This window comes from Dryas octopetala, chromosome 3 (genome assembly GCF_963921425.1).
Source record: "Dryas octopetala chromosome 3, drDryOcto1.1, whole genome shotgun sequence".
Classification (NCBI taxonomy): Eukaryota; Viridiplantae; Streptophyta; class Magnoliopsida; order Rosales; family Rosaceae; genus Dryas; species Dryas octopetala.
Window position 1 is genome coordinate 467,532 of NC_141368.1, and position 22,813 is coordinate 490,344.

At 37.3% G+C, this 22,813-nt stretch overlaps 5 protein-coding genes across 5 annotated transcripts; 3 read left to right on the plus strand and 2 right to left on the minus strand.

Annotated features, from left to right (window-relative positions):
* Positions 1-11,736: 11,736 nt before the first annotated feature.
* On the plus strand, positions 11,737-13,462 carry LOC147289122 (ABC transporter B family member 19-like). The gene is made up of 5 exons (XM_086238347.1): positions 11,737-12,006; positions 12,093-12,406; positions 12,490-12,713; positions 12,853-13,196; positions 13,291-13,462. The coding sequence occupies exons 1-5, from the start codon at positions 11,819-11,821 to the stop codon at positions 13,460-13,462; spliced, it is 1,242 nt and encodes a 413-aa protein (XP_086094473.1). The 5' UTR covers positions 11,737-11,818.
* On the plus strand, positions 13,322-15,385 carry LOC147289123 (uncharacterized). Its single transcript, XM_086238345.1, has 2 exons — positions 13,322-13,723; positions 13,851-15,385. The coding sequence occupies exon 2, from the start codon at positions 14,733-14,735 to the stop codon at positions 15,324-15,326; it is 594 nt and encodes a 197-aa protein (XP_086094471.1). The 5' UTR covers positions 13,322-13,723; positions 13,851-14,732; the 3' UTR covers positions 15,327-15,385.
* LOC147289124 (ABC transporter B family member 19-like) lies at positions 13,693-14,604 on the plus strand. The gene is made up of 3 exons (XM_086234757.1): positions 13,693-13,723; positions 13,851-14,340; positions 14,475-14,604. Exons 1-3 carry the CDS (start codon positions 13,693-13,695, stop codon positions 14,602-14,604), a joined length of 651 nt encoding a protein of 216 aa, XP_086090883.1.
* A 113-nt stretch (positions 15,386-15,498) lies between the features above and the next one.
* LOC147289125 (Peptidase C78, ubiquitin fold modifier-specific peptidase 1/ 2) lies at positions 15,499-18,419 on the minus strand. Its single transcript, XM_086238346.1, has 6 exons — positions 18,257-18,419; positions 18,066-18,165; positions 16,934-17,796; positions 16,685-16,796; positions 16,496-16,591; positions 15,499-16,414 (listed from the first exon to the last, which is right to left on the minus strand). The coding sequence occupies exons 1-6, from the start codon at positions 18,313-18,315 to the stop codon at positions 16,331-16,333; spliced, it is 1,314 nt and encodes a 437-aa protein (XP_086094472.1). The 5' UTR covers positions 18,316-18,419; the 3' UTR covers positions 15,499-16,330.
* A 523-nt stretch (positions 18,420-18,942) lies between these two features.
* Positions 18,943-22,747, minus strand: ATG13 (Autophagy-related protein 13). Its single transcript, XM_086236663.1, has 4 exons — positions 22,570-22,747; positions 20,658-22,288; positions 20,386-20,567; positions 18,943-19,471 (listed from the first exon to the last, which is right to left on the minus strand). Exons 2-4 carry the CDS (start codon positions 22,014-22,016, stop codon positions 19,159-19,161), a joined length of 1,854 nt encoding a protein of 617 aa, XP_086092789.1. The 5' UTR covers positions 22,017-22,288; positions 22,570-22,747; the 3' UTR covers positions 18,943-19,158.
* Positions 22,748-22,813: the final 66 nt, after the last annotated feature.

Sequence of the window (22,813 nt, forward strand, 5' to 3'; positions counted from 1 at the left end):
AGGCTATTTTTTAGGGTTTTTTTTTTTTATATTTAGTATCTGAACTTTGACCATTATCTTAATGTGGTACATAAACTTTTATTTGTCCCAATTGAGTACCTAAACTTTTATTTTGTGTCTAATAGATACTAAAATGAATTTCTCTTAAAATTATCAACAAAAGTTAGGGGCAATATAGTCACTTCAAAAAATTTATTTTTTATTTTTTATTTTTAATTTTTTTTGTTTGTTGTGTGTTTTTTTTTAATAATTTTAAACATATAAAGAAAATAATTAAAATATACTTTGACTATATTGCCTCTAATTTTTATTGACAATTTTAACAAAAATTCATTTTGTGTCTAATACATTTTGGTACCTATTAGACACAAAATAAAAGTTTAGGTACTCAATTGGGACAAATAAAAGTTTAAGTACTACATTAAGACAAGGGTCAAAGTTTAGGTACTAAATATGAAATAAACCCTATTTTTTATTTGTCTAGACATTAACCATTTCTCTCTCTCTCTCTCTCTCTCTCTCTCTCTCTCTGCAGCAGGAGCTTGCTTTGAGCACCATTGTTAACCTTCTGAACACATACCACTCTCTCTTGGGATTTCAGGTTTGACAAGCCTCCTCGGGTTGGACCTGTCCAGGAGTCTTGGGTAGTCTCTTTTTGTTTTGGGCCTTTTGCCCTCCACCTTACCAGAAACCAAAAAATATTGCTTAGAAGAGTTGTGGTCTGAATTTTGTTATTGAGATTTGAGTCTCTTTTTCCCTTTTTCAAGGTCTTTTTAAATGAAGGCCATGGTTCCATCAAATTTGGGGAGATTTTGAAGCATTGAAGAGTCATATCTCTCACTCTCTCAGAAAGCAATTGAAGTAGGACTAAGGGGCAGTTTCAGGATCTGCCAATAAACTGAAGGAAATCAAATTAGATTTTCAATCACAGTTAATAGGTTAATCAAATTAATGATTTTGGGTGGACTGTGGTTGAGAGCTATAAACAAACATGTGGTTGAGTGTTCTGCTTATGTAGACTCAGTTGATTTTGGGTGTGATTGGTTGAGACCTACCAAATTAAAGAGGGAGATCCCAATATTCAAGCCCAACATCTATAATTTTTCGACTTTGGACTTCTAATTTTGTATCTAGAACTTATATATTTTTGTTAGTCCTCCCCCAACAAAAACAAACTGAGTCTACATTCACACAAGGCAAACAAAAACAAACTGAGTCTAACAAATGGTATAAGTTGTGAAACACCCACAATTTTAAGGATGTAAGTTGTAATTTGATCATATTTATATATTCACATAAGGCAAACAAAACAAACCAACAATGCAAGGATCAGCAATAAGGTATTATGATAGGGCTCCTATATATTAAGAGTAATGTTATTGACACCAAATTAAATGACCAAATGAGGTGTCACTTGGAAAGATGGTCCTTATCTCCACATCTTTCCAAGTGACATCTCACTTAGTCCCTTTTATTTAATCACTTAATTTAATCCAAATAACATTATTCATATATTAAATATAGAGTACATACTTTATCTAATTTCTTAGCATCTTTGTTTAACTATGATGAAGATGCGAATCTGTGATCGATCTTCAATATGGTTATAGCCTCGGTAATAATTTGCAGACACAATTGTTGGTTTTTTTTTTTTTTATTGGAAGGAATGGCATCCGTGTTTTTAGGGACTTCTTTTTTCTCGATTGCGCCAACCCATATTCCTTGTTGTATTGTTTTCATAAAATTTATAATATAAAGTAGCTGAAGATATACAGGTTAATTTATAGCTAGCAATTAACTAATTAAGTACCAACAACTTTTAAGTGCAATAATATAACACACGTGCATGCAAAATTACAATTAACTAATTAAATACCACCGGATGATTTTGTCCCTCTATTTTATGACATTTTAATGAAATTGATTAAAATGGCAAACATCAGATAATTCGTGGATCAAAATGACGAGAGAAAAAAATTGTGAATCAAATCGAGACAAAGTAATAAGTGGATTAAATTAGTAATTTCCTCTAAATATTACTATTTTACGTTTGAATACGACTCTGAAATCTAGACTGAGTTTCGATGGACATGCCTGCTCTGTAGCCTGCTTTGAGCAACTTTTCCACTCCTGCGTTTGGTTCTTCAATACTGTTCATATTCCCTTACTCGATGATTCTTAATTCTTGCAATTCAATCTCATGGAACTTTAAAGGGTCCATTTGTATCCTTCTGATTTTTTTTTTTCGTTTTCATTTATGGTATTTTTGGATTGAAAAAGGAAGAAAAACGTTTTAAAACAGTTTTGAACCAAACCATAAGGTTTGTCATTAATTTCCAGTAAAAAACATGTAAGAATTCATTCATCACGTACTCCATAAGAAAACAATGAAGCAACTTTCTCGCATAAAGCAGCATCACACCATACATGTCCGTGTCTAGCGAAAAAAAAAAAAAAAACATACATGTCCGTGGAGTATAAGTAAAACTAACAAAATATATTTTATTGATACATCAAAATTTTATTACAAAAGGCAAAACACGCCTCCAAGAAACAAAGAAAAAAAAAATAGAAACCAAGCCCCACCTATGAACAATACATGCAAATATCAAAACAGAATATATATATAAATATAAATATATATATATATATATAGAGAGAGAGAGAGAGAGAGAGAGGGCTTCTAGAGCGATCTTTCAAATAGTTTTATTTAAGAAATTTCTCATGAAACTCACTCTATATTATCTTTTAGGGATTACTGTCATTTTGCTCCCCAGACTATTACACATGTATCAGTTTGCTCCCCAGACTTCTAATTTGGAAAATTAAGGACCCTGACTTTTTCAATTTTGCCAATTAAGGTTATTCCGTCAATTTATACATTTTTCATCTAAAATATCGAGATGATCAAGCAAAATTTAGCAAGAAATAAAAGAGGAAAAATGATGCATGAGGAAAAAATGATAAGATCTAATTGGAAGGGACCATTTTGCCCTCAAAAATTTGGATAAAAAATGTGTAAATTGACAAAAGAACCTCAATTGGCAAAATTGAAAAAGTCAGAGTCCTTAATTTTCCAAATTAGAAGTCTGGGGAGCAAACTGATACAAGTGTAATAGTCGGGGGAGCAAAATGGTATTAATCCCTATCTTTTAATGATCTAATTTGTCTATTTTTTATATTTTTATTTAAAAATCATCTTTACAGAAAATTAAGTATAAGTGTACTAGAAGTTAAGTAGGATGATTGTCATATATACATCCTAGGCTAATTTATTCTTATTATAATTATAATTATTTATTAGTTTAAATTCCTTGATAATTATTTATTAGTTTAGATTCCTTAATAATTATTTATTAGTTTAGATTCCTAGTATGCTGTCACTGTTGGAACCCTAAATCCTAAAATGGACACAAATTTGAGAGCGCTAGAGGTAGCCATTGGCCAAAGCCCAAGGGTTTTACAAAGATGCAAGTTGAAATGGTCACATAAATTTTGTTTTAATGTATTTGTACAGAAAGAGAGTGCAATGCAGTGCAACCAAGTAGGAGATACCACCATACCTTTGCTTGCCTTGAGAGTGTGAAGTGGCTTTGGGTTGGCCGTTGTCAGCAACTACCATCTGATTTTGTGTGGCTTAATTTTCTAATTCTGTTTTTGCTTCTCTTCTTCCTTCTGCTTTCTCCGCTTATGTTTTATTTTGTTGCTGCTCCGACTCTCTCTACTTAATAACTTGCTATTCTTGGGCCCGCGTGCCTTCTGCGGCCTTCCTTTTTCGTTCTGTTCCTTTAGGCCTGTATTTGATTTTGGGCTTCTATCTATGGACATATTTTCAACGGGTTGGGTGGTTCAAGAGAATTTCTATTTCAACACCAATTTCTTCTCATTACACACCACTCTTATTTTATTACTTTCAGTTTCAAGTAAGGAGTAAAACGTTGAAAATTTCACAAAATTTTCTTTTTTTTAGGGTATGAAAATTTTAACATGAAACAACAAGATTTCGTCAAAATTTTGATAATTTCGCTGAAATTCTCAAAATTTCAGCTTTGGGGGTGGGATTTCAGGGAAGTTTATGAGTTTTGAGGAGGCTGAGTTTTGAGAGATCGAGGGAGAAAGAGAAGGATTGAGTTTTGGGAAGAGATGAGGCCGTGGAGGGAGGAAGAGAGGAGGGGCTGGGTTTTCGGTTGGTTTCGACAGTAGGAGGCGAGATGAGGGTGGGCTGGGCTGGGGATGGGGATGGAGATGCCGAGAGAGAGAGAGAGAGAGAGAGAGAGAGAGAGAGAGAGAGAGAGAGAGAGAGGTGGAGATAAATGAGAAAAAGGATAAGAAGAAGAAAAAAAAAAAAAAAGGGACTGGGTTTTGACTTTTGGGGGAAAAAAAGGAAACAAAAAAAAAAACAATTTAAGGGTTAACTCATGTTAGTTTTTTAAACAAATGTCATAATTTTAGATGAGAGATGGGCATACACCTGAATTAAAGAGGGTGAGCAAAACTGCTCTAAAAAAATAATGTGTTTGGTTATTGGGTTAAGGGGTTTAGAAAATAACAATACATGTCATTTTCTTATTTGTCCACATATGTTTTATGACAATTGGATTCAAAATGATTAAAATATCCCTTTAAAAGAGGTCATTTTTATGTAATTGTTAATTATTGATTCAAAATGAGGTAAAAATGATTCAAATATTCAATAAAATTTATGTAATTGTTAATTAGTAAACCATTTTTAATTATTTAACAGTATTTTCTTCCAGCATGCATTATATTTATCTTATATCACATAAAGCCTACTATATAATTTGATTTCTTCAATTTTTTATTTTTATCAATGTAGTAGATAATATGTTAAATAAACATATGTTAAAGTTTCATTCAAAATTTTCATATTTTGATAACAATTTTCGTAATTTCTGTATAATTTTTGTCGAAATCAAAATTTTGTCGAAATTCAACATTTAACTCCTTGCTTTCAAACACATTAAGTTATACACACTGTGATAAATAAATCAAGCAAGTCTTGGGAAACAAATGATTTATTTTGTCAAAGACCATTTGGTCCAGTGGTTGATACCTAATCTCTTTGTTTGGAGAAGGTTAATTTTGAATTCAAATATCACAGACAACAGTTGTTGATTAATAAGAAAAAAAATAGATGTTTTGTTGTAATGAAAATACCTCAATTTATTTAGTTTGGATACAAATGCATGTTAGTGTAGGTTTTTTTTTTTTGTTGTCAATGTTTAACTAGGAAATCACAAAATCAAATCATAATCTCTAATTTGTCAACTTTCTAACAATTATGGGAGTGGGAGGTCATTTGGCCTTAAAAGTTAGGTAAATGTGGGACTTGTAACTGTCACATTTGATTAGACGTTTAGACAAACGGCAGTAGGTAATTGTAAATAAATAAAAAATTTAGATATTACATTGAAATAATATGGTGCAAGTTATAAATTAAACATCCAAAATTTTAAGGGTGTAAATTGTAATTTGATCATATATTTATATATCCACATTCCAGATAAGGCAAACGAAACAAACCAACAATGCCAGGATCAGCGATGAGGTATTATGATAGGGATCCTTTCTATTAAATATAGAGTACGTACTTTATCTAATTTCTTAGCATCTTTGTTTAACTGTGATGAAGATGCGAATCCGTGATCTTCAAATTTGGTTATAGCCTCGGTAATGATTTGCAGACACAGATTGTTGTTGTTTTTTTTTTTTTTTTTTTGTTATATTGGAAGGAATGACATCCGTGTTAGGGAAGACCTCTTCTGTCACCACCATTATTGCCCATTGAGACATACAGCTGCCGACATTCCAATTGTTATTTAATTTAACGATGGTTCTGATTAATTGATCATTAACTGTTAAAATTAATCAAATTAAACAGCTAATTTGAAAGTGAAATTGTTATTAATTAATGTACGGATACCATTAAATAATCCGTATATTCAGTAGCTAGCAGTGTTTTAACTTAGGAATCACTGCCCATGAATATCTTAATTATTTGTAGCAATTATATATTTGTGGCGTTATGCATGTTTTTATATAGGGAGGCTGCCAAGAAGAAGAAACCATTTTAGGGGCTTCTTTTTTCTCGATTGCGCCAACGCATATTCCCACATATTCCTTGTTGTATTGTTTTCATAAAATTTATAATATAAAGTAGCTGAAGAGATACAGCTTAATTTATAGCTAGCAATTAAGTACCAACAGGTTTTAAGTGCAATAATATAACACACGTGCATGCAAAATTGCAAATGGTGCAAGCCCAACACCAAGAACTCATGCAGAATATGGAAGAGAAGAAGAAGGAAGTAAACTAGAGTGAGAAGGAGGTGATACCCGAGACTCTGGGATCTGGTAAGCTGCTTAGCTATGCAGACGCACTGGATTGGACTATGATGGCATTGGGGACCTTGGGTTCCATTGTCCATGGTATGGCTATTCCAGTTGGATATCTATTGCTTGGCAAAGCAATCAATGCGTTTGGGAACAATATCCGTGACACTGATGCCATGGTTAAAGCCCTCTACAAGGTATAAAAATATTCAATTTTCCAAGTTTGATATTCTATTTAAAAACTATTTTTTGTTTTCAAAACGAAAAAACAAGTTTTAGTTGTTTGGTAGACCATTTTTAAAAACAATTTTTAGAAAAAAATTCAAAAACATGCATTTTTTAAAAAATGATAAAACATAGTTTTTCTTAATTTTTTTTTTACACTTCTTTTTTTTTTAGATGTCATCATTTTTTAAATTTAAAAATTATTTTCAAATTTCATACCAAACACGTTTTCAAATTTTAAAAATTGATTTTGAAAACTCACATTTAAAAAAAAATCTTAATTTTTGAAAAAAAAATTTGAGTAGATACCAAACGGGCCTAAGTTTGTGAGGTCTAAGATTTGGCTTTAAGCCCTTAAATCACAAACACTTCTCATGGGTACTTGTTCTTGTATGTTCAGATTATTCCATTTGTGTGGTACATGGCCTTTGCCACATTCCCAGCTGGAATACTTGGTATATTTCCTTAACTATATATGCTACAACTAATATTAATCTATGGGTGACCATCACACACATATATATAAATATATATAGAAGAATTATGGTCAGGATAAATAAGTAAAAAAGCCTGAGAAAAAAAAGAGGACAAAGGAGAAGAATTTTTCACCAAAATACCTTCTTTAGATCTATGTATTCCTTAAATCTCCAATATATGGTATCACTGTGAGAGTAGTAAAAATGTAATAGGTAGTAATTAACTACTTATCCTGGTTGCCTTTTTGGAGTTTGCAGAAGTTGGATGCTGGATGTATACAAGTGAAAGACAAGTGGCACGTTTAAGATTGGCATATCTAAGAGCAGTGCTTAGCCAGGAGATTGGGGCTTTTGATACAGATTTAACAAGTGGAAAAATAATGACTGGCATTAGTAACCACATGAGTATCATACAAGATGCAATTGGAGAGAAGGTACAGTGCATGCCAGTCTTGCCAGTCTTGCTCATATGTATGTTTGATCCAACTCATGATCAACAGCTTTAATTAATTAATGACAATTAATCACGTACAGTTGGGGCATTTTCTGTCAAGCTTTGCAACTTTCTTTTCTGGAATTTTGATTGCTGCCATATGCTGTTGGGAAGTGGCACTGCTTACCTTGTTGGTCGTTCCTTTGATTCTTTTAAGGCTTATTATGATTTTTGCCCCCTGAACTATGATTCCATTCCTAATGTGCCCCCTTACTTATTAATTTTATCAATTTACCCCCTAACAGTTACAACGTTATTCTAATGTACCCCTTCGTCCAATTTCCGTCTCAACTTCCGTCTATTTTGCTGATGTGGCAGGGTATATTGGTCATTTCGACCTCCCTGGACCATTCAGTACCCCATTTTTTCCACCTAGACAGCCCCCAATTGCCACATACCCACATGTGGGACCCACCCGATGCCAGCTCAGCTCACGTAGGGACCCAGTCTTATTGGGTCAACTGGATCGATCTCCATCAAACCATCATCGCATCCCCTCCGTTTTCAGAAGATTCTCTGCAATTAGGGTTCCATCATCGCATCGCCTCCTTTCTTCAGAAGATTCACGGACGGAAGCCGAGATTCTCTGCGTCTGGGTGTGGGATTTTGAGCTGATTTGGTGAAGTGAGGTCTGAAGATTCATTTGGCAGACAAAAGTAAGTTTTTTTGAACTTTTGGAACTGTTAGGGTTTTCGACTTTTGGAACTTTTGGAACTGTTTGGTTTGTTTTATTGTGTATCGATGAGTGGTGTGCCATGTGCAAGATTCTTTGCATTTTAAAGCTTTTTTGAACTTTTGGAAGTGTTAGGAATTGTTTATTGCTTTAGACCCCAGTTTTCAACGAATGTGGTCCATGGTTGGTGTCGTGTACTTGTGGAATAGTGGGTTGGGGGTTTAATTGGGGGTTTTTATCTACCATTCAATATTGGAAACAGAATTTGTCTTTTACCTGGTGTTGCAACTTTATGGTTTTAGATTGGTTGGTGTCGTGTCTTTTAGTGCATAAATGAGGCTTCCATTTATATATGCTGCCAAGGGTTGTTACACACTTACACCTAATAAATTTCATTAAACATACTTCTAGTGAAAAAAACTAAGAGGAGGGTGGAACCTGCTGATGGCGAAAGGGTCAATGTGATTGAGGTGGAAAGTGAGTCTGAAGATGATAATGCAGATGATGGTGAGTCTGAAGATTATAATGCTGAGGAGAGTGAGCCTGAAGATGAAGATGATAATGCTGAGGAGGGTGAGTCTGAAGATGAAGATGCTAATGCTGAGGAGGGTGAGTATGAAGATGATGAGGAAGATGATGCAGCTGATCCTTTGTTTGAGGATGAATTTTATGGAGTTAGTGATGAAGAGATTAGGCTAGTGAGGGATGATGATAGGCTATTTGAGGGATACATAGACCCCACTGCTGATGACAGAGACCCTAATGCTGAATTGGATGATAATGTGGTTTCGGATGAGGAAATTGATGATGAGGTGAGGACACCAGACAACTCATCAGATGAAGATCTTCCTCAGCAGGGCACTGCAGTTAAAAGACCAAAGAGGAGACTGCCCAAGTTTCATGAATTCAATGAGGATGTAGACCTAAAGGACCCTAATTTTAAGTTGGGAGACAAGTTTGCCACTGCTAATTTGTTTAGAAGGGCTGTTAAAGAGTTCTCACTGAAATGTGGTAGACAAATTGATTTTGTGAAAAATGATAAAAATGCAATAAGGGCAGTTTGTAAGAAGAAGTGTGGGTTTGTTGTGTTTGCATCCTCACAGAATGGTAGTTCTGAGTTGTATGTGAAGACCTTGGTGGGCAATCATGTTTGCAATAAGGAAACAGTAAGCAAGCATCTCACTGCAGATTGGCTTGCAAAGAGGTATATGACTCAACTTGCTTACAACCCGAGATGGGAGCTGAATTCTTTCAAGGAACAGGTCCTAAATGAGACAGGGATAAATGCACAAGCCTCATTGATCTACAGAACAAAGGCTAAGGCCACTGTGTTACTTGAGGGAACATATATGCAACAATATGGACAAATGTGGGACTATTGTGCTGAGTTGTTGAGGAGAAATAGGGTAAGCACAGTGATATTGAAGACATCTGGTGGTGAGCAAGATGCTATTAGGTTCCAGAGGGTGTACATTTGTCTTGGTGCCTTGAAGAGAGGTTTTTTAGAGGGATGTAGGAAAGTAGTTGGGCTGGATGGGTGTCACATCAAAGGACCTCATCCTGGACAGATTCTAAGTGCTGTTGGGATAGATGCCAACAATGGCATGTACCCAATAGCATATGCTGTGGTTGAGGTGGAGAATTATGAGACATGGTACTGGTTTCTGGAGCTGCTGGGGGGTGACTTGCACATTGAAAATTCGCATCATTGGGCATTTTTAAGTGACAAGCAGAAGGGACTTATAGATGCCATCAAGGATCAGTACCCCGAGTCAGAGCATAGACATTGCCTTAAGCATTTATATGCTCATTTTGTAAAACTTGCATATTGCCATGTTTTGTGTACTTTGTAAGCAGGTGTAGATGTTTGGATGTCTTGTGTTGCTTTTAGGCACATTTTGTAAAACTTGCATATTGCCATGTTTTGTGTACTTTGTAAGCAGGTGTAGATGTTTGGATGTCTTGTGTTGCTTTTAGGCACATTTTGTAAAACTTGCATATTGCCATGTTTTGTGTACTTTGTAAGCAGGTGTAGATGTTTGGATGTCTTGTGTTGCTTTTAGGCACATTTTGTGAACCTTGGAAGGCTTGTGTTGCTTTTCGGATGATTGTATGCAGGGTATGCAGGGGTTGCAATATATAATGTCATATTACTGCAAAATTCATGTCCATTTATTTTCACAGAAAATCTATGTCAATTTATTTCAAATAGGATCAACCATTAATTCATGTCAATTTACTGTCCAAACCCATGCCAATTCACCTTAGTTTTTCATACTATTCATAATCATATTCATTTCGTTTTCATACCATTCCTAATCAAATTCATTGCATAATATGGAAAGAAAATCTAAATAATATATACATTGTCAATTTCATTACAAACACAATTTCTCATACTGATGCCCTTAATAGCATAATAACCAACAAAATTCCCCAGGAGACAACCATACATTGTCAATTTCATTACAAACCTAGTTGGATATTTTCCATACTTATGCCCTTAATAGCATAATAGCCAAGAAAATTGCCCAGGACACAACCAGGGCAACCCACAAGCGCTTTTCTCTAGCATTCTCTCTTTCAACCATTACTCTAGGACCCTCAATACCATTAAGCCTTCTCTACAGCCCATTGATCACATCCCTTGAACGATCGCACATCTTTGGATCCAGCCACACGAAAAAACCACAACCCGTGTTTTTCTGCAAACCCAACCATTATTAGCTCTAACTAAATTATTAAACATAAACCATGAACCAGAATCATAACCATGAACCAGAATCAACCCATAAATCTCACCCCAGTCCACTTTGGACACCCATGAAACCTCCTCCCTGGATTCAAATCTGTCCAGGAGGTGGATATTCGTGCAACCAATCCACAGTGGCAGCGCAGTGATGATTCACCATCAGCATCTTCGTTGTGCGTCCTGCTCTGGTAGCTTCGATGGCTGCTGCTTCGACTCATTTTGAAGAGAAGAGAAAATTGATGCTAGTGGAGAGAGGGAGAGAGGTAAGCTCGAGCTGAGATAAAGAGATGGGGATTTGAGGAGATAAAGAGGGCCAGCTGAGCTGGCATTGGGTGGGTCCCACATGTGGGTATGTGGCAATTGGGGGCTGTCTAGGTGGAAAAAATGGGGTGCTGAATGGTCCAGGGAGGTCGAAATGACCAATATACCCTGCCACATCAGCAAAATAGACGGAAGTTGAGACGGAAATTGGACGAAGGGGTACATTAGAATAACGTTGTAACTGTTAGGGGGTAAATTGATAAAATTAATAAGTAAGGGGGCACATTAGGAATGGAATCATAGTTCAGGGGGCAAAAATCATAATAAGCCTTCTTTTTATTGGAGCCACTTACACAAAGAAAATGAACACCATCTCAGCCGCTAGAATGCTTTTCCAATCAGAAGCTACATCTATGGTAGAACAGGTAACAATATTTATTCATACCCATCTCACAACTTGAGCCATAAAGATATATAAACTAATTCATGATGATCAATTTCCTGCATCACAGACAATATCTCAAATCAAAACAGTGTATTAATTTGTTGGAGAAAACTCTGCAGTCAAGTCTTTCTCAGACTGCATGGCCAAAAAGTACCTGCTAAGCAAAGGAGAGGCTCTAATAAAGGGAATTGGAACAGGAATGTTTCAATCCGTGACTTTCATTTCTTGGGCTGTCATCATATGGGTTGGTGCTGTTGTAGTCACCGCCAAGAGGGCAAGTGGAGGAGATATTATAGCTGCTGTGATGAGCATTCTCTTTGGAGCCATGTAAGGAATTGTAGTAGCAGTACCATATATTTTAAATACTTACAACAAATTAAATAACATCATGACTTGGATCGTGTGAATTTCAGATCACTCACTTATGCTGCACCAGACATGCAAGTCTTCAATCAGGCAAAGGCTGCAGGAACTGAAGTCTTTAAAGTGATCCATAGAAAGCCAGCAATAAGTTATGATTCACCAGGGAAGGAACTTGACGAGATTTATGGAAACATTGGCATACATGATGTACACTTTTCGTACCCTTCCCGGCCGGACAGAGCCATTCTTCAAGGGTTTTCATTGTTAATTCCAGCAGGAGAGACAGTAGCCTTTGTGGGTAGCAGTGGGTGTGGAAAGAGTACTATCATCTCCCTAGTAGCAAGATTCTATGATCCCTCAAAAGGTCTGTACCTCCCTCCTTAATTTTCAACTCATCAACTCAAAATTTATGGAAATGGTTGCTAATTATTAACACTGATCAATCAGGGGAAATTCTGATCGACAAGCACAACATAAAGGATCTTGATTTGAAGTTCCTGAGGAAAAACATTGGAGCAGTTTCCCAAGAACCATCACTGTTTGCAGGCACCATCACTGATAATTTGAAAGTGGGTAAGATGGATGCAGAAGATGCAGAGATACAGAAAGCAGCAGTCATGGCAAATGCACACTCCTTCGTATCCCAACTTCCAGATCAGTACAAAACAGAGGTCAGCTACTCATACCAGTGCAGGGGAAAGGCTGTTGAATTTTAAATTTTTTCTTTTTCATTTCGGGAAGGCAAAGCAAGAAACTATTAATACATACATATTATGCTAATTTGTACTCTTTGGGTGAAATGGGGTACAGGTGGGACAAAGGGGAGTCCAGTTATCAGGAGGACAAAAGCAGAGAATTGCCATAGCAAGAGCCATTCTCAAAAATCCTCCAATTCTTCTGCTTGACGAGGCAACAAGTGCCCTTGATTCTGAGTCAGAGAAGGTGGTTCAAGACGCCCTTGACAAGGCTATGCAGGGAAGGACAGTCATCTTAATCGCACACAGACTGTCAACTATTATTAATGCAGATATGATTGCTGTTGTAGAAAATGGACAGGTTACAGAAACAGGAACCCACCGTAGCTTGCTTAACAGCAGCAAATTCTACCATAACTTATTTTCCATGCAGAATCTCAACCCAGTTCGTGAGTCAAGGTCAATTCACACTTCAAATCACCATTTCTTACACATGTAATCTGCATAGACATAAAGCATATCTAACCAGAATACAATGTTGACTGAATAACAGAAAAACTAGTACCCCTGAAGAACCTGCAAGCACCCACCAAGAGATTTCACCTGAAGAGATAGAACAAGCCCAGGAACCTAGGGAGGCCGAAGGCTTCTTAATGACCCTCCCAAGCAAGAAGAACAGGAAAGAAGAAAACGAGCTATATTCTTCAGAATCTGGTTTGACTTGAAAAAGAGAGAACTCGCAAAGATTGCTCTTGGTTCCTTCGCAGCAGCTTTCTCTGGCATATCAAAGCCTGTTTTTGGGTTTTACATCATAACAATAGGAGTAGCGTACTACAATACAGATGCTAAGAGGGAGGTCGGAAAGTATTCAATCGGCTTCTCTTTGATAGGATTTCTTTCATTGTTCTCTCACACCTTGCAGCATTACTTCTTTGGAATCGTTGGAAAGAAGGCCATGGCAAACCTGAGACGTGCTCTCTATTCAGGTATTATATAGTATTATACTACCGTCAGAATCACCTCATGTTTTCCATTTCACTTAATGGAATCTTTCTGCTTTAAGAAGGTATTACAAAACTGAAAGTTAGCACTCATTCCATTAAAATCTTGCAGGTGTACTACGCAATGAAATTGCATGGTTTGAGAAACCTGAGAATGGCATTGGTTCGCTTACTTCACGGATCATCAATGACACCTCAATGGTTAAAACCATAATTGCTGATCGAATGTCCGTTATTGTTCAGTGCATCTCCTCCATACTGATTGCAACTACTGTCAGCATGGTTGTTAACTGGAGAATGGGTTTGGTAGCTTGGGCTGTCATGCCTTGCCACTTCATTGGTGGTCTGATTCAAGCCAAGTCTGCCAAAGGATTTTCAGGTGACTCAGCTGCTGCGCATTCGGAACTTGTTAATCTTGCTTCTGAGTCTGCAGCCAACATAAGAACCGTTGCGTCTTTTTGTCATGAAGATCATATACTCAGTAAAGCCAAAATATCTCTGGAAAACCCCAAGAAGAAGAGCAGAAGAGAGAGTATTAAGTATGGCATAATTCAGGGTGTTTCCCTCTGCTTATGGAACATCGCACATGCTGTTGCATTGTGGTATACAACAGTTTTGGTTGATCGAAAGCAATCAACTTTTCAAGATGGCATAAGATCATACCAGATTTCTCTCTCACAGTACCTACAATCACAGAATTATGGACATTGATTCCCACTGTCATCTCTGCCATCAGTGTGCTAACTCCAGCATTCCAGACCCTTGACCGCCAAACAGAAATAGAACCGGCTACACCAGAAAATTCAAATCTTGAGAAAATCAAAGGGAACATCGATTTCAGAGGGTCAAGTTTAACTACCCTTTAAGACCAGAAGTAACAGTCCTGAACAACTTCAGTTTACAAATTGAAGCTGGAACAAAGGTGGCTCTTGTTGGCCCAAGTGGAGCTGGAAAATCTTCCGTTTTGGCCCTTCTGCTCAGATTTTATGATCCTATGGAAGGAAAAATATTCATTGATAGAAAGGAGATACGGGAGTATAATTTGAGATGGTTGAGAACACAAATAGGGCTAGTGCAACAAGAGCCTCTTCTTTTTAGCACCCCAATCAGAGCCAATATCTGCTACGGGAACGACAGTGCTTCTGAAACTGAGATTGTGGAGGTGTCAAGGGAAGCAAACATAGATGAATTTATAAGTAATTTGCCTGATGGATATGAAACAGTTGTTGGGGAGAAGGGCTGCCAACTTTCAGGAGGACAAAAGCAAAGAATAGCCATAGCTAGAACACTGCTAAAGAGGCCTGCAATTTTGCTCCTGGATGAAGCAACAAGTGCCCTTGATGCTGAAACTGAGAAATCTGTAGTGAACGCATTGGAAGCAATAAATTTGAAAAAAAATGGTGGCCTACTGTCCAAAACCACACAAATTACAGTTGCACATCGGCTTTCCACAATAATAAACTCAGATACCATTGTCGTCATGGATAAAGGTGAAATAGTGGAGATGGGTTCCCACTCAGCCCTAATAACAGCATCTGAGGGAGTTTATTCAAGATTATATCAGTTACAGAGCTTGATAGAAGAGTAACATATTACATATAGTTGTCTTCGAGACGTGCATACCAAGGTACTTAAAAGAGCCTTAGGACTATATAATTCCTTAGGAGCTTAAAGTAACGGTTATAGTAATTTTGTCATTAAAATAGAGGTTGGACGATGTTTTGTGACACAATAAAATGTTGAATAGAGAAGCACAGAAGTTGCAATATATTATCCTATTATTGATAAATGAATAAACTTGTTCCCAAGGGGTGATGCCAAGTAGATTGTAGATACAATGTAAGTATACAAGAGAATACACTCCCATCAAAACTAACCCAGGGGGAGGAGGCACACATGAAATCAACAAAACCTAAGATAATATTACACTAGGAAGTAGTCATTGCCTCCATCAACATAAATAAAGAATACATGCGTGTGCCCTTGAGCTTCAGCAGACTTTACTCCTTGCCCTCAAAAGTATGTTTACCCCAGAAAGCAAGCAAAAGGCAGTCGCTTTCAGTGCTGCCAGATTGTGTCTCCAGCCAAATCTTCTAGGCAGCTAAAAAGAAAATCAAACAGATCATGTGATTTTATGAGGTGGCAAAGCATCACAGCTCCCTAGCAGCTGAAGAGTAAGAAGAGGTGATTCCCTGACTCCAGTAGCAGTAGCACATTTCCTCAAAATCAACCCACAATTAGTCTCAGATCAAAAAACGTGCAGCCTTCTTCTAGAGCTTCAGAAATCCAATTTTCTTATGGAAGAAGCCTTAAAACTGTGAATTTCAATTCATTCTCTTTTACCATGCGTTAATTCCAAACATATCTGATCTTTCCCTGTCCTGTCAAAACACTTACTGCATAAAAGAGAACAGTAATATAGCCACTTGTCCCAGTTTCCAGTCATAATGGTTTGTCTAGATCTTTGATTCCAATAAAGAGTTCCCAGCATACCACCAAAGTACTTTACCAACTAGGCAGCCCTATTATACTATCTAGAATATTAAAAAGGACTGGAAAAGCCGATCACAAATGTTCAACAGGTTCCTCCCTTTAGAAATCAAGAAAAACACTATCTATTGTCTTGAACAACTCCACTTCATCCCCACTTGCGATTCCAGGATCAATATAACACAACTGAAACAAAGCCATCACATCAAGCCCAGTCCTAAAGAGTAATAAAGCCAAAGACAAATGTTATATTTAATTAATCATTACCTGGTACTGTGGCTTTCTCAGTGTGTGAACCCCTCTTTTTATAAGCTTCTGCCATCCTACTTTTTCCTTTAGCAATTTTTCCAGATCTGCCGTTCTCTGTAATTTTGTTGCACAAGAGTGAAAAACCAATTATCCTATGTTCAATAATGAGCAGGGTCCACAAATTCATAAGAAGAGGCAGAAAATTACATGACCAGGATCCAAAATTAAAAGACTGTGCTGCGGCATCCCATTACGTTGATGTCTGACTTGAATCCCAACAATGGTTCTCGAATGTCCATCATGTTGGAAGTACAAGGGTCTGCTCAAAGAACCTCTCTACAAATTAGAACACAATATAAACAGTCTTTTGTATATTAACAAAAAGTTCAAAACAAAATACTTCTATGCATTTTTGCACTCTTGGCACTATAGCTACTAGCTGAGATAGAAACTTACGTTTTGTCACTCACGATGACCCGATGATTGCCAGATTTGGTATTATTATCAGAGAAGTAATTCCAGATCCAATCAATGAGAACCTGATGACCCTTGCTTTCCCTTGTAAACTTATTTCCCAAATGATCATTACTTACTCTACCCAAAGAGTCACCAAGATGGACAGTAGAACATCCAGACTTTTCATGCCCACTGGAACCTGCTTGGTTAATATCATGATTCCTTCCCAACAGATATCTATCCATCGGCCCACAAACCTGAATTGCTTTCCTCTTTCCACCATTATGTATTCTCTTTACCTCTTCCCCATGATTTGAACCAGGAAGAGAAAGATAAAGCGATTCGAGTTCCTTGGGACCAAAATCTACTATCCTTGCCCGAAGCCCAAAAGAACGGAAAAGGGCAGCACATTCAGTAGTTCCAATCTTTCTGGCTGAGCCATAAATTTTGTTAGCAAAATGATCAGAGCCAAGTACGTCAAATCCCTTTTCCCAAGCAATCTCAAGCCACCTTTGGAGTGATGGGATATCAGGAACAAATCCCAAACCACCAAACAAAACCTCCCGAGCTTCTTGCCTTTGCATAAGCAAGTGGGAGCTAAGCATTTGGATGTTACGCCACCCACAACCCCACCCAACATCCTCAGATCGAATGCTCTGAAAATGATCAATATAACCCGACAAAATAGTGGTTGTATTTCCAGGTTCTAACTCCAAACAGTCTCTCAGCAATGCCATCAAACCACCTTCAATTTTGTGGAAAGTGGTCCTAGTCTGTAAAGCAACCAAGCAAGAGATACTTTCCTCCATACTACATTGTTCATCACTTCTGGCAAATGGCAAGTCACTGATTGCTTGACGGTTCTGCAAGCGTATCAATGAGAAATTAAGAAGTCAGTATACTACGATTCGGGTTCCTGTTTAAAGGGGAAAACAGAAGAAAACAAAGTTGTTGTCCACCCATTTTATTAACATAGACATTCTCTGTTCCCTCAGAAAAACGAAAAGAAAAATAAATAATTTTTTCATGATAAGAAAAAAAACCCAGACATCAAATGTGTAATATTGTTTTCTTAATGCTTTGAATAGGCCAGGAGTTATAAAAGAAAACAAATGGGGAAAGTAAAGAGTACCATAGATGGAGGTGAAGAAGTGGCAAGATCAAGTTGTTGGCCAAATTCCAAGTCCCTTGCGAGTTGCTCATCATTAACCTCAAAGTGACTGTTGGCATGCCTGCAATTCAAATTCATTTCTTTACATATATAATCACAAAAACAAAAAAACAAAAAACAAAAGGTTGCATTTTATACGGTACATATCATACCGTTCAAGTTCTGAGGATGGAACTGTCAGATGACAGAAGGGGCAAGACGAAGAATCCATGTCACTGGTAAGCTATAGCTATCATACACAATTTGATAACTTTATATGATTTTAGCCAAACAACGAGAGGAGGAAAAAGAAGAAGAAGAAGAAGAAAATCCAAACTCGCTCTCCTTGTTTGAATTGCGTATGAACTGGACGTTCCTCTTTCGGTCTTTCCTTTCGGACCGAACCCGATCAGCTAAATGAATTGGACTTGGGATTTAGGGCTGGGGCAGATTATGGGCCTGACTGTAGGCTAAAAACCTGTTACAAATACATCCGGATTTGGGATTCGGCCCATCGTTCTTTAATATGGATTGTTTTCTTTTAAAAAGAATTAATCTCATTCATATTAAGTATTTTCCAATCAACCAATGCATAAGGAGGAATTGATCATTAAGAAAAAAATTAAGAAAAATAAAATACGTATCAAATTGTGATTGGCTAATAAAAAGAAATAAGAAGCCAAACATTTTTATTCCCAATCTCCTCTTTTAGGTTATCAAGTTCCAACATTCCGTTGGAGATGACATTTGGATTTTGGATAGATATTATTGATTCTAATTTTGTTCTCAAAATCTTTCTTTCTTAATTATTTATAACAAATTGTTATCAGCTGCTATCATGCCATTTTGCTTCATTGCAAGTTCACAAGTTTTGCTGAGAGAGAGAGAGATCAGTATAAACTTTTCCTAAATAGTAATGGTCATGAAGATCCACTAAACTGATTTAGTGATAGTAACTAGTTTTCAGTCATGATATATACAATCTGTTAGCAATCAGACGAAACTGTATGCTCTTTTTCAAGCTTCCCTCTCACACAAGAAATCACCCACCAATGACCAAAGCTCTGCAGGATTATTATGCTTCTTCTTTGGCCAGCACCCTCATTCCACTCTTAGATAGTAGAAGGTCTTTCATCTCTCTGTAACTTCTGAGCTCCTCCAGTGCATCAGATGTCCTTCGAGGCATAAAGAAACCAGAAGCTGTAGCAACTCCTCCGTCATGTTCAGTCTTCACGGATTGGGATGAGTAACAACTTGAATCTTGGCGCAGAGGTGGCGCTGTCCTCAGCATCTGAACAAGAACGCCAACAGCAGCATCTTGTGATTTTCTACCCAGTGGCAATGACTGTGATGTAAACTCTGAAGCTTTTTTGCCATCAAGATTTTGACTGTTCACCCAAAATATAAAATAGAGAGAAACATAAGTAAGATGCTATGCAGGTAAGCTTGCATATTGCACAACAAGAAACACACTAAATGCAAATTCAGATATAGGGTATAAGATAAGGCTGGAAACAGTTACAAGCACAGTGAACAATGCCTGACAAAAACTAAATAACCCAGCAAATATAGTGAACATATTTTTCCCCATCGTCCATTTCAATATACTACATCAGTTTACCAAAAAGAAGCTAGTAACAAAAAGTAGAGTTCTTAAGTAGAGTTCTTAGTTTAATATTTTGAAGCTAGTAACAAAAAGTAGAGTTCTTAGTTTAATATTTTGAAAAGGGATTGTAGCAGCATGCATAACTTCTCCATGCATACAAGAACAGAATACCTAGGAAACTGCTGCGAGCACTAGGAACAGAATACCTAGGCAACTGTCTGCCAACACCTAATGTAAAAACTTTGTTGAAAACCATAGGATCATTATGTTGAATACCATATGAATGTTATGATGCAAATGCAGGTATTGTAGTCTAAATCATCCTCAACTTGAACACAGAATATAGACCCCCAAGCACATATGCCTCTAGCAACTGATGGTCAAACCTGACCCAACCATGTTCTGTGTTTTACTGCTTCTTTTCTCCTTCATAAAATGCAAGGTTTTCAAACTGCATAACTATTTGGCTAAGTTTTCCTTGATCACCCACTAGCCCAGAAATTCAAGAAGGCTGGAAAACGATAACCATTAATGTGAGAAACACTAAAGGCATGCAGAAAAGTAGCCAAAACAATTATGAAGGAGAGGACAACAACTTCAATTAAATAATACCATCACTTTATACAAATTTCCTTAGGCCAAAGATGGTCTACGACTACATATATAAATATAACCCTTAAGGGTTAATTTAAGTACCTGGTTTGAAAATCTGATGTATCAACATCATCAACATCGAACGGACATGAGAACTCACAATCGTCCAAATCATCCTGGAAAGATAATCTACTGGAGCTTCTAGAAAATCCAACACGTGGTGAGCCACTAGAGGACAACAATCCTGAGAACCGCCCTGAATCTTCTTTACTGTCTTTCATCACCTAAGAAACAAAAAAGAACTTGTCTTACTACCAAGCACAACAGGCCATAAATGGAGCAAACAAGTTGCTAAATCAGAAAACAGGGACTACCTTCTGACCAATGTTATGATTTGACATTCCAGGGTGCATTTCTCCGGCCCTTGAAGCCTCTAATTTTCTAAAGGCCCTGATTCCAGATGGAGACTCTTGCGAGGAATGATCATTCCTTGTGCTTCTGGGGGATAATGGAGGAAGAGAATTTCTACTTGGATCAGAAAAATTGGGAGAAAGGTATCTAGAGCTTCTGCCCCCCATTGGAAGAGGGATGCTTACAGGGGCAGTTTCTGAACGAATTCGAGTTTGCATGGGATTGAAATTACCACTAGACAAGTATGTTGGGGGAGATGGGGATGGAGATGGTGAAAACGGAGGTGAAAGCTGATACTCATCGTAACTAGGAGTCTTTTGATAACTTTGAACTCTATTGTTTTGAACTCTGTTATCAATAGGAGGAGATCCAACATCATGTGACATAAGAGGTGCACGATATGCAGGTGGAGATCCAACTAGGGGTTTATACTGCACAAGAGGAGGTCTGTGAAAGCCGCTTGTCCAGCTGTGTGGGCGTTGAAATGGTGCAGTAGTTGGAGGTTGTATTCCTCCCAATGGAAAGGAAGTTGCACGAACACTCTTCACTGATGAGGGGAGAGACCTCAGGGGGTCAGTGGCTGGACTACCAACATAATCTGTAATTATCTTCGGTGGCATTGGTGTTGAAGGCTGAAGATTGAAATCAGACAGCGTTTTACGGTAAGTTACAGATAAAGAAAGACGGCCAGGATTGGCCTCTACAGAAGAAAAACTGTATTCCTCCATCATTTCCTCCTCCCCCCTTGAGAATGGATCTCTAAATGAAGACACCTTGTAAATAATATCAAAATTATAAGTCTGACTAGATGTACTTAGCTGTCTAAAGATCCTATAAGCTGGAAGAAGCCTCATATATGAACAAAGAGCGCGTAAAAGTAAGATTGATTTCTTGTATGTCTTCTTGTAAGAGGCCGAAGCATCACCAGTTTGAGGAGCCACAAACCGTGGAGTTTCATACTGAACAACCCACCTCTCTATAATTGTCTCAACAGATGTCCCCACCACCGTATACAGATTGTCAACAGATGAAGAATTAGGCCCTCCATGAACAAGTATTATGTCAATTATCATCGGATCCATTACATTTCTGTGCCAAAAATTCAAATTTTCAAGAGCTGCAGGGCGGTCCCCCAGTATTAAGTTGAACCATTTGTCACTCTTTTTCACTCGAGTAACCGATGACAGGTCACCACTGCGATCATGTGGGTGAAGAGAAGGGATCCTAGAGTCCAAGATTATATGCAAGCTCTTCAGTAGAAATTGGGAAACTATCTGTTCCAATTTCCCCAATTCAGGCTGAGAATTATTCTGAAAATCCATAGTTCTTAAAACTAGATCTCTATTTAGACTCCCAATCCCTCATACAGCATTTCAGTCAGAAGCAATCCTTACCCACAAAAACTCCTTGCCCAAATCAATTAAAGACCACAACATGAGCTCTGATAGAGTCTTGCTCTTGCACTAAACAATACAACTATCTGATGTATACAGTGTAAAATGAAATACCCTCTTCACGGAAGCTTTCTGAACCATAACAAATTCAAGAATTGGCCTTCATGATGATGCAAGAACAAACCGGGCAGCTACTTTGTCTACGCAGATAGAGTAAAATCAGACGACCCAAATAAACCCATATCCAAAATTTAACAAACAAAGCATGCAATGACCCCCATAAATATCGGAAAGTAGCAGATCAATCAAATGGGTACATGGGTCTCCGGACGATCCAAGAAGATCGTGAAATTAGCAAGAAACCAGATGAATGCAAATCAGATTATGTGAAAATGAGAGATCGATAATCTGAGATGATCCTGAAAACGTAGTAGAATGAAAATTGAAAAGGAAAAGACGTGCACATCATATGAAAACTTACTGAAAGATAGGAGTGATGAAAATTTATTTTGTTCTTCTGCAATGTCAAGACACAGCGACGTCAAAGATTGCGTAGAGCAAATCGAGCCCACGTAAGTGCCTCTTCCTCAGTTTGCTTAAGTAAACATTTCATTTCAAATTGTTAAATAAAAAAATCTCTCAATCATTTGTTTGAAGAAGCTATGTCATTGGAATGGACTGAAAGGAGGGGATAGCGTATAAATTAATTTATAATTGAAATTAAT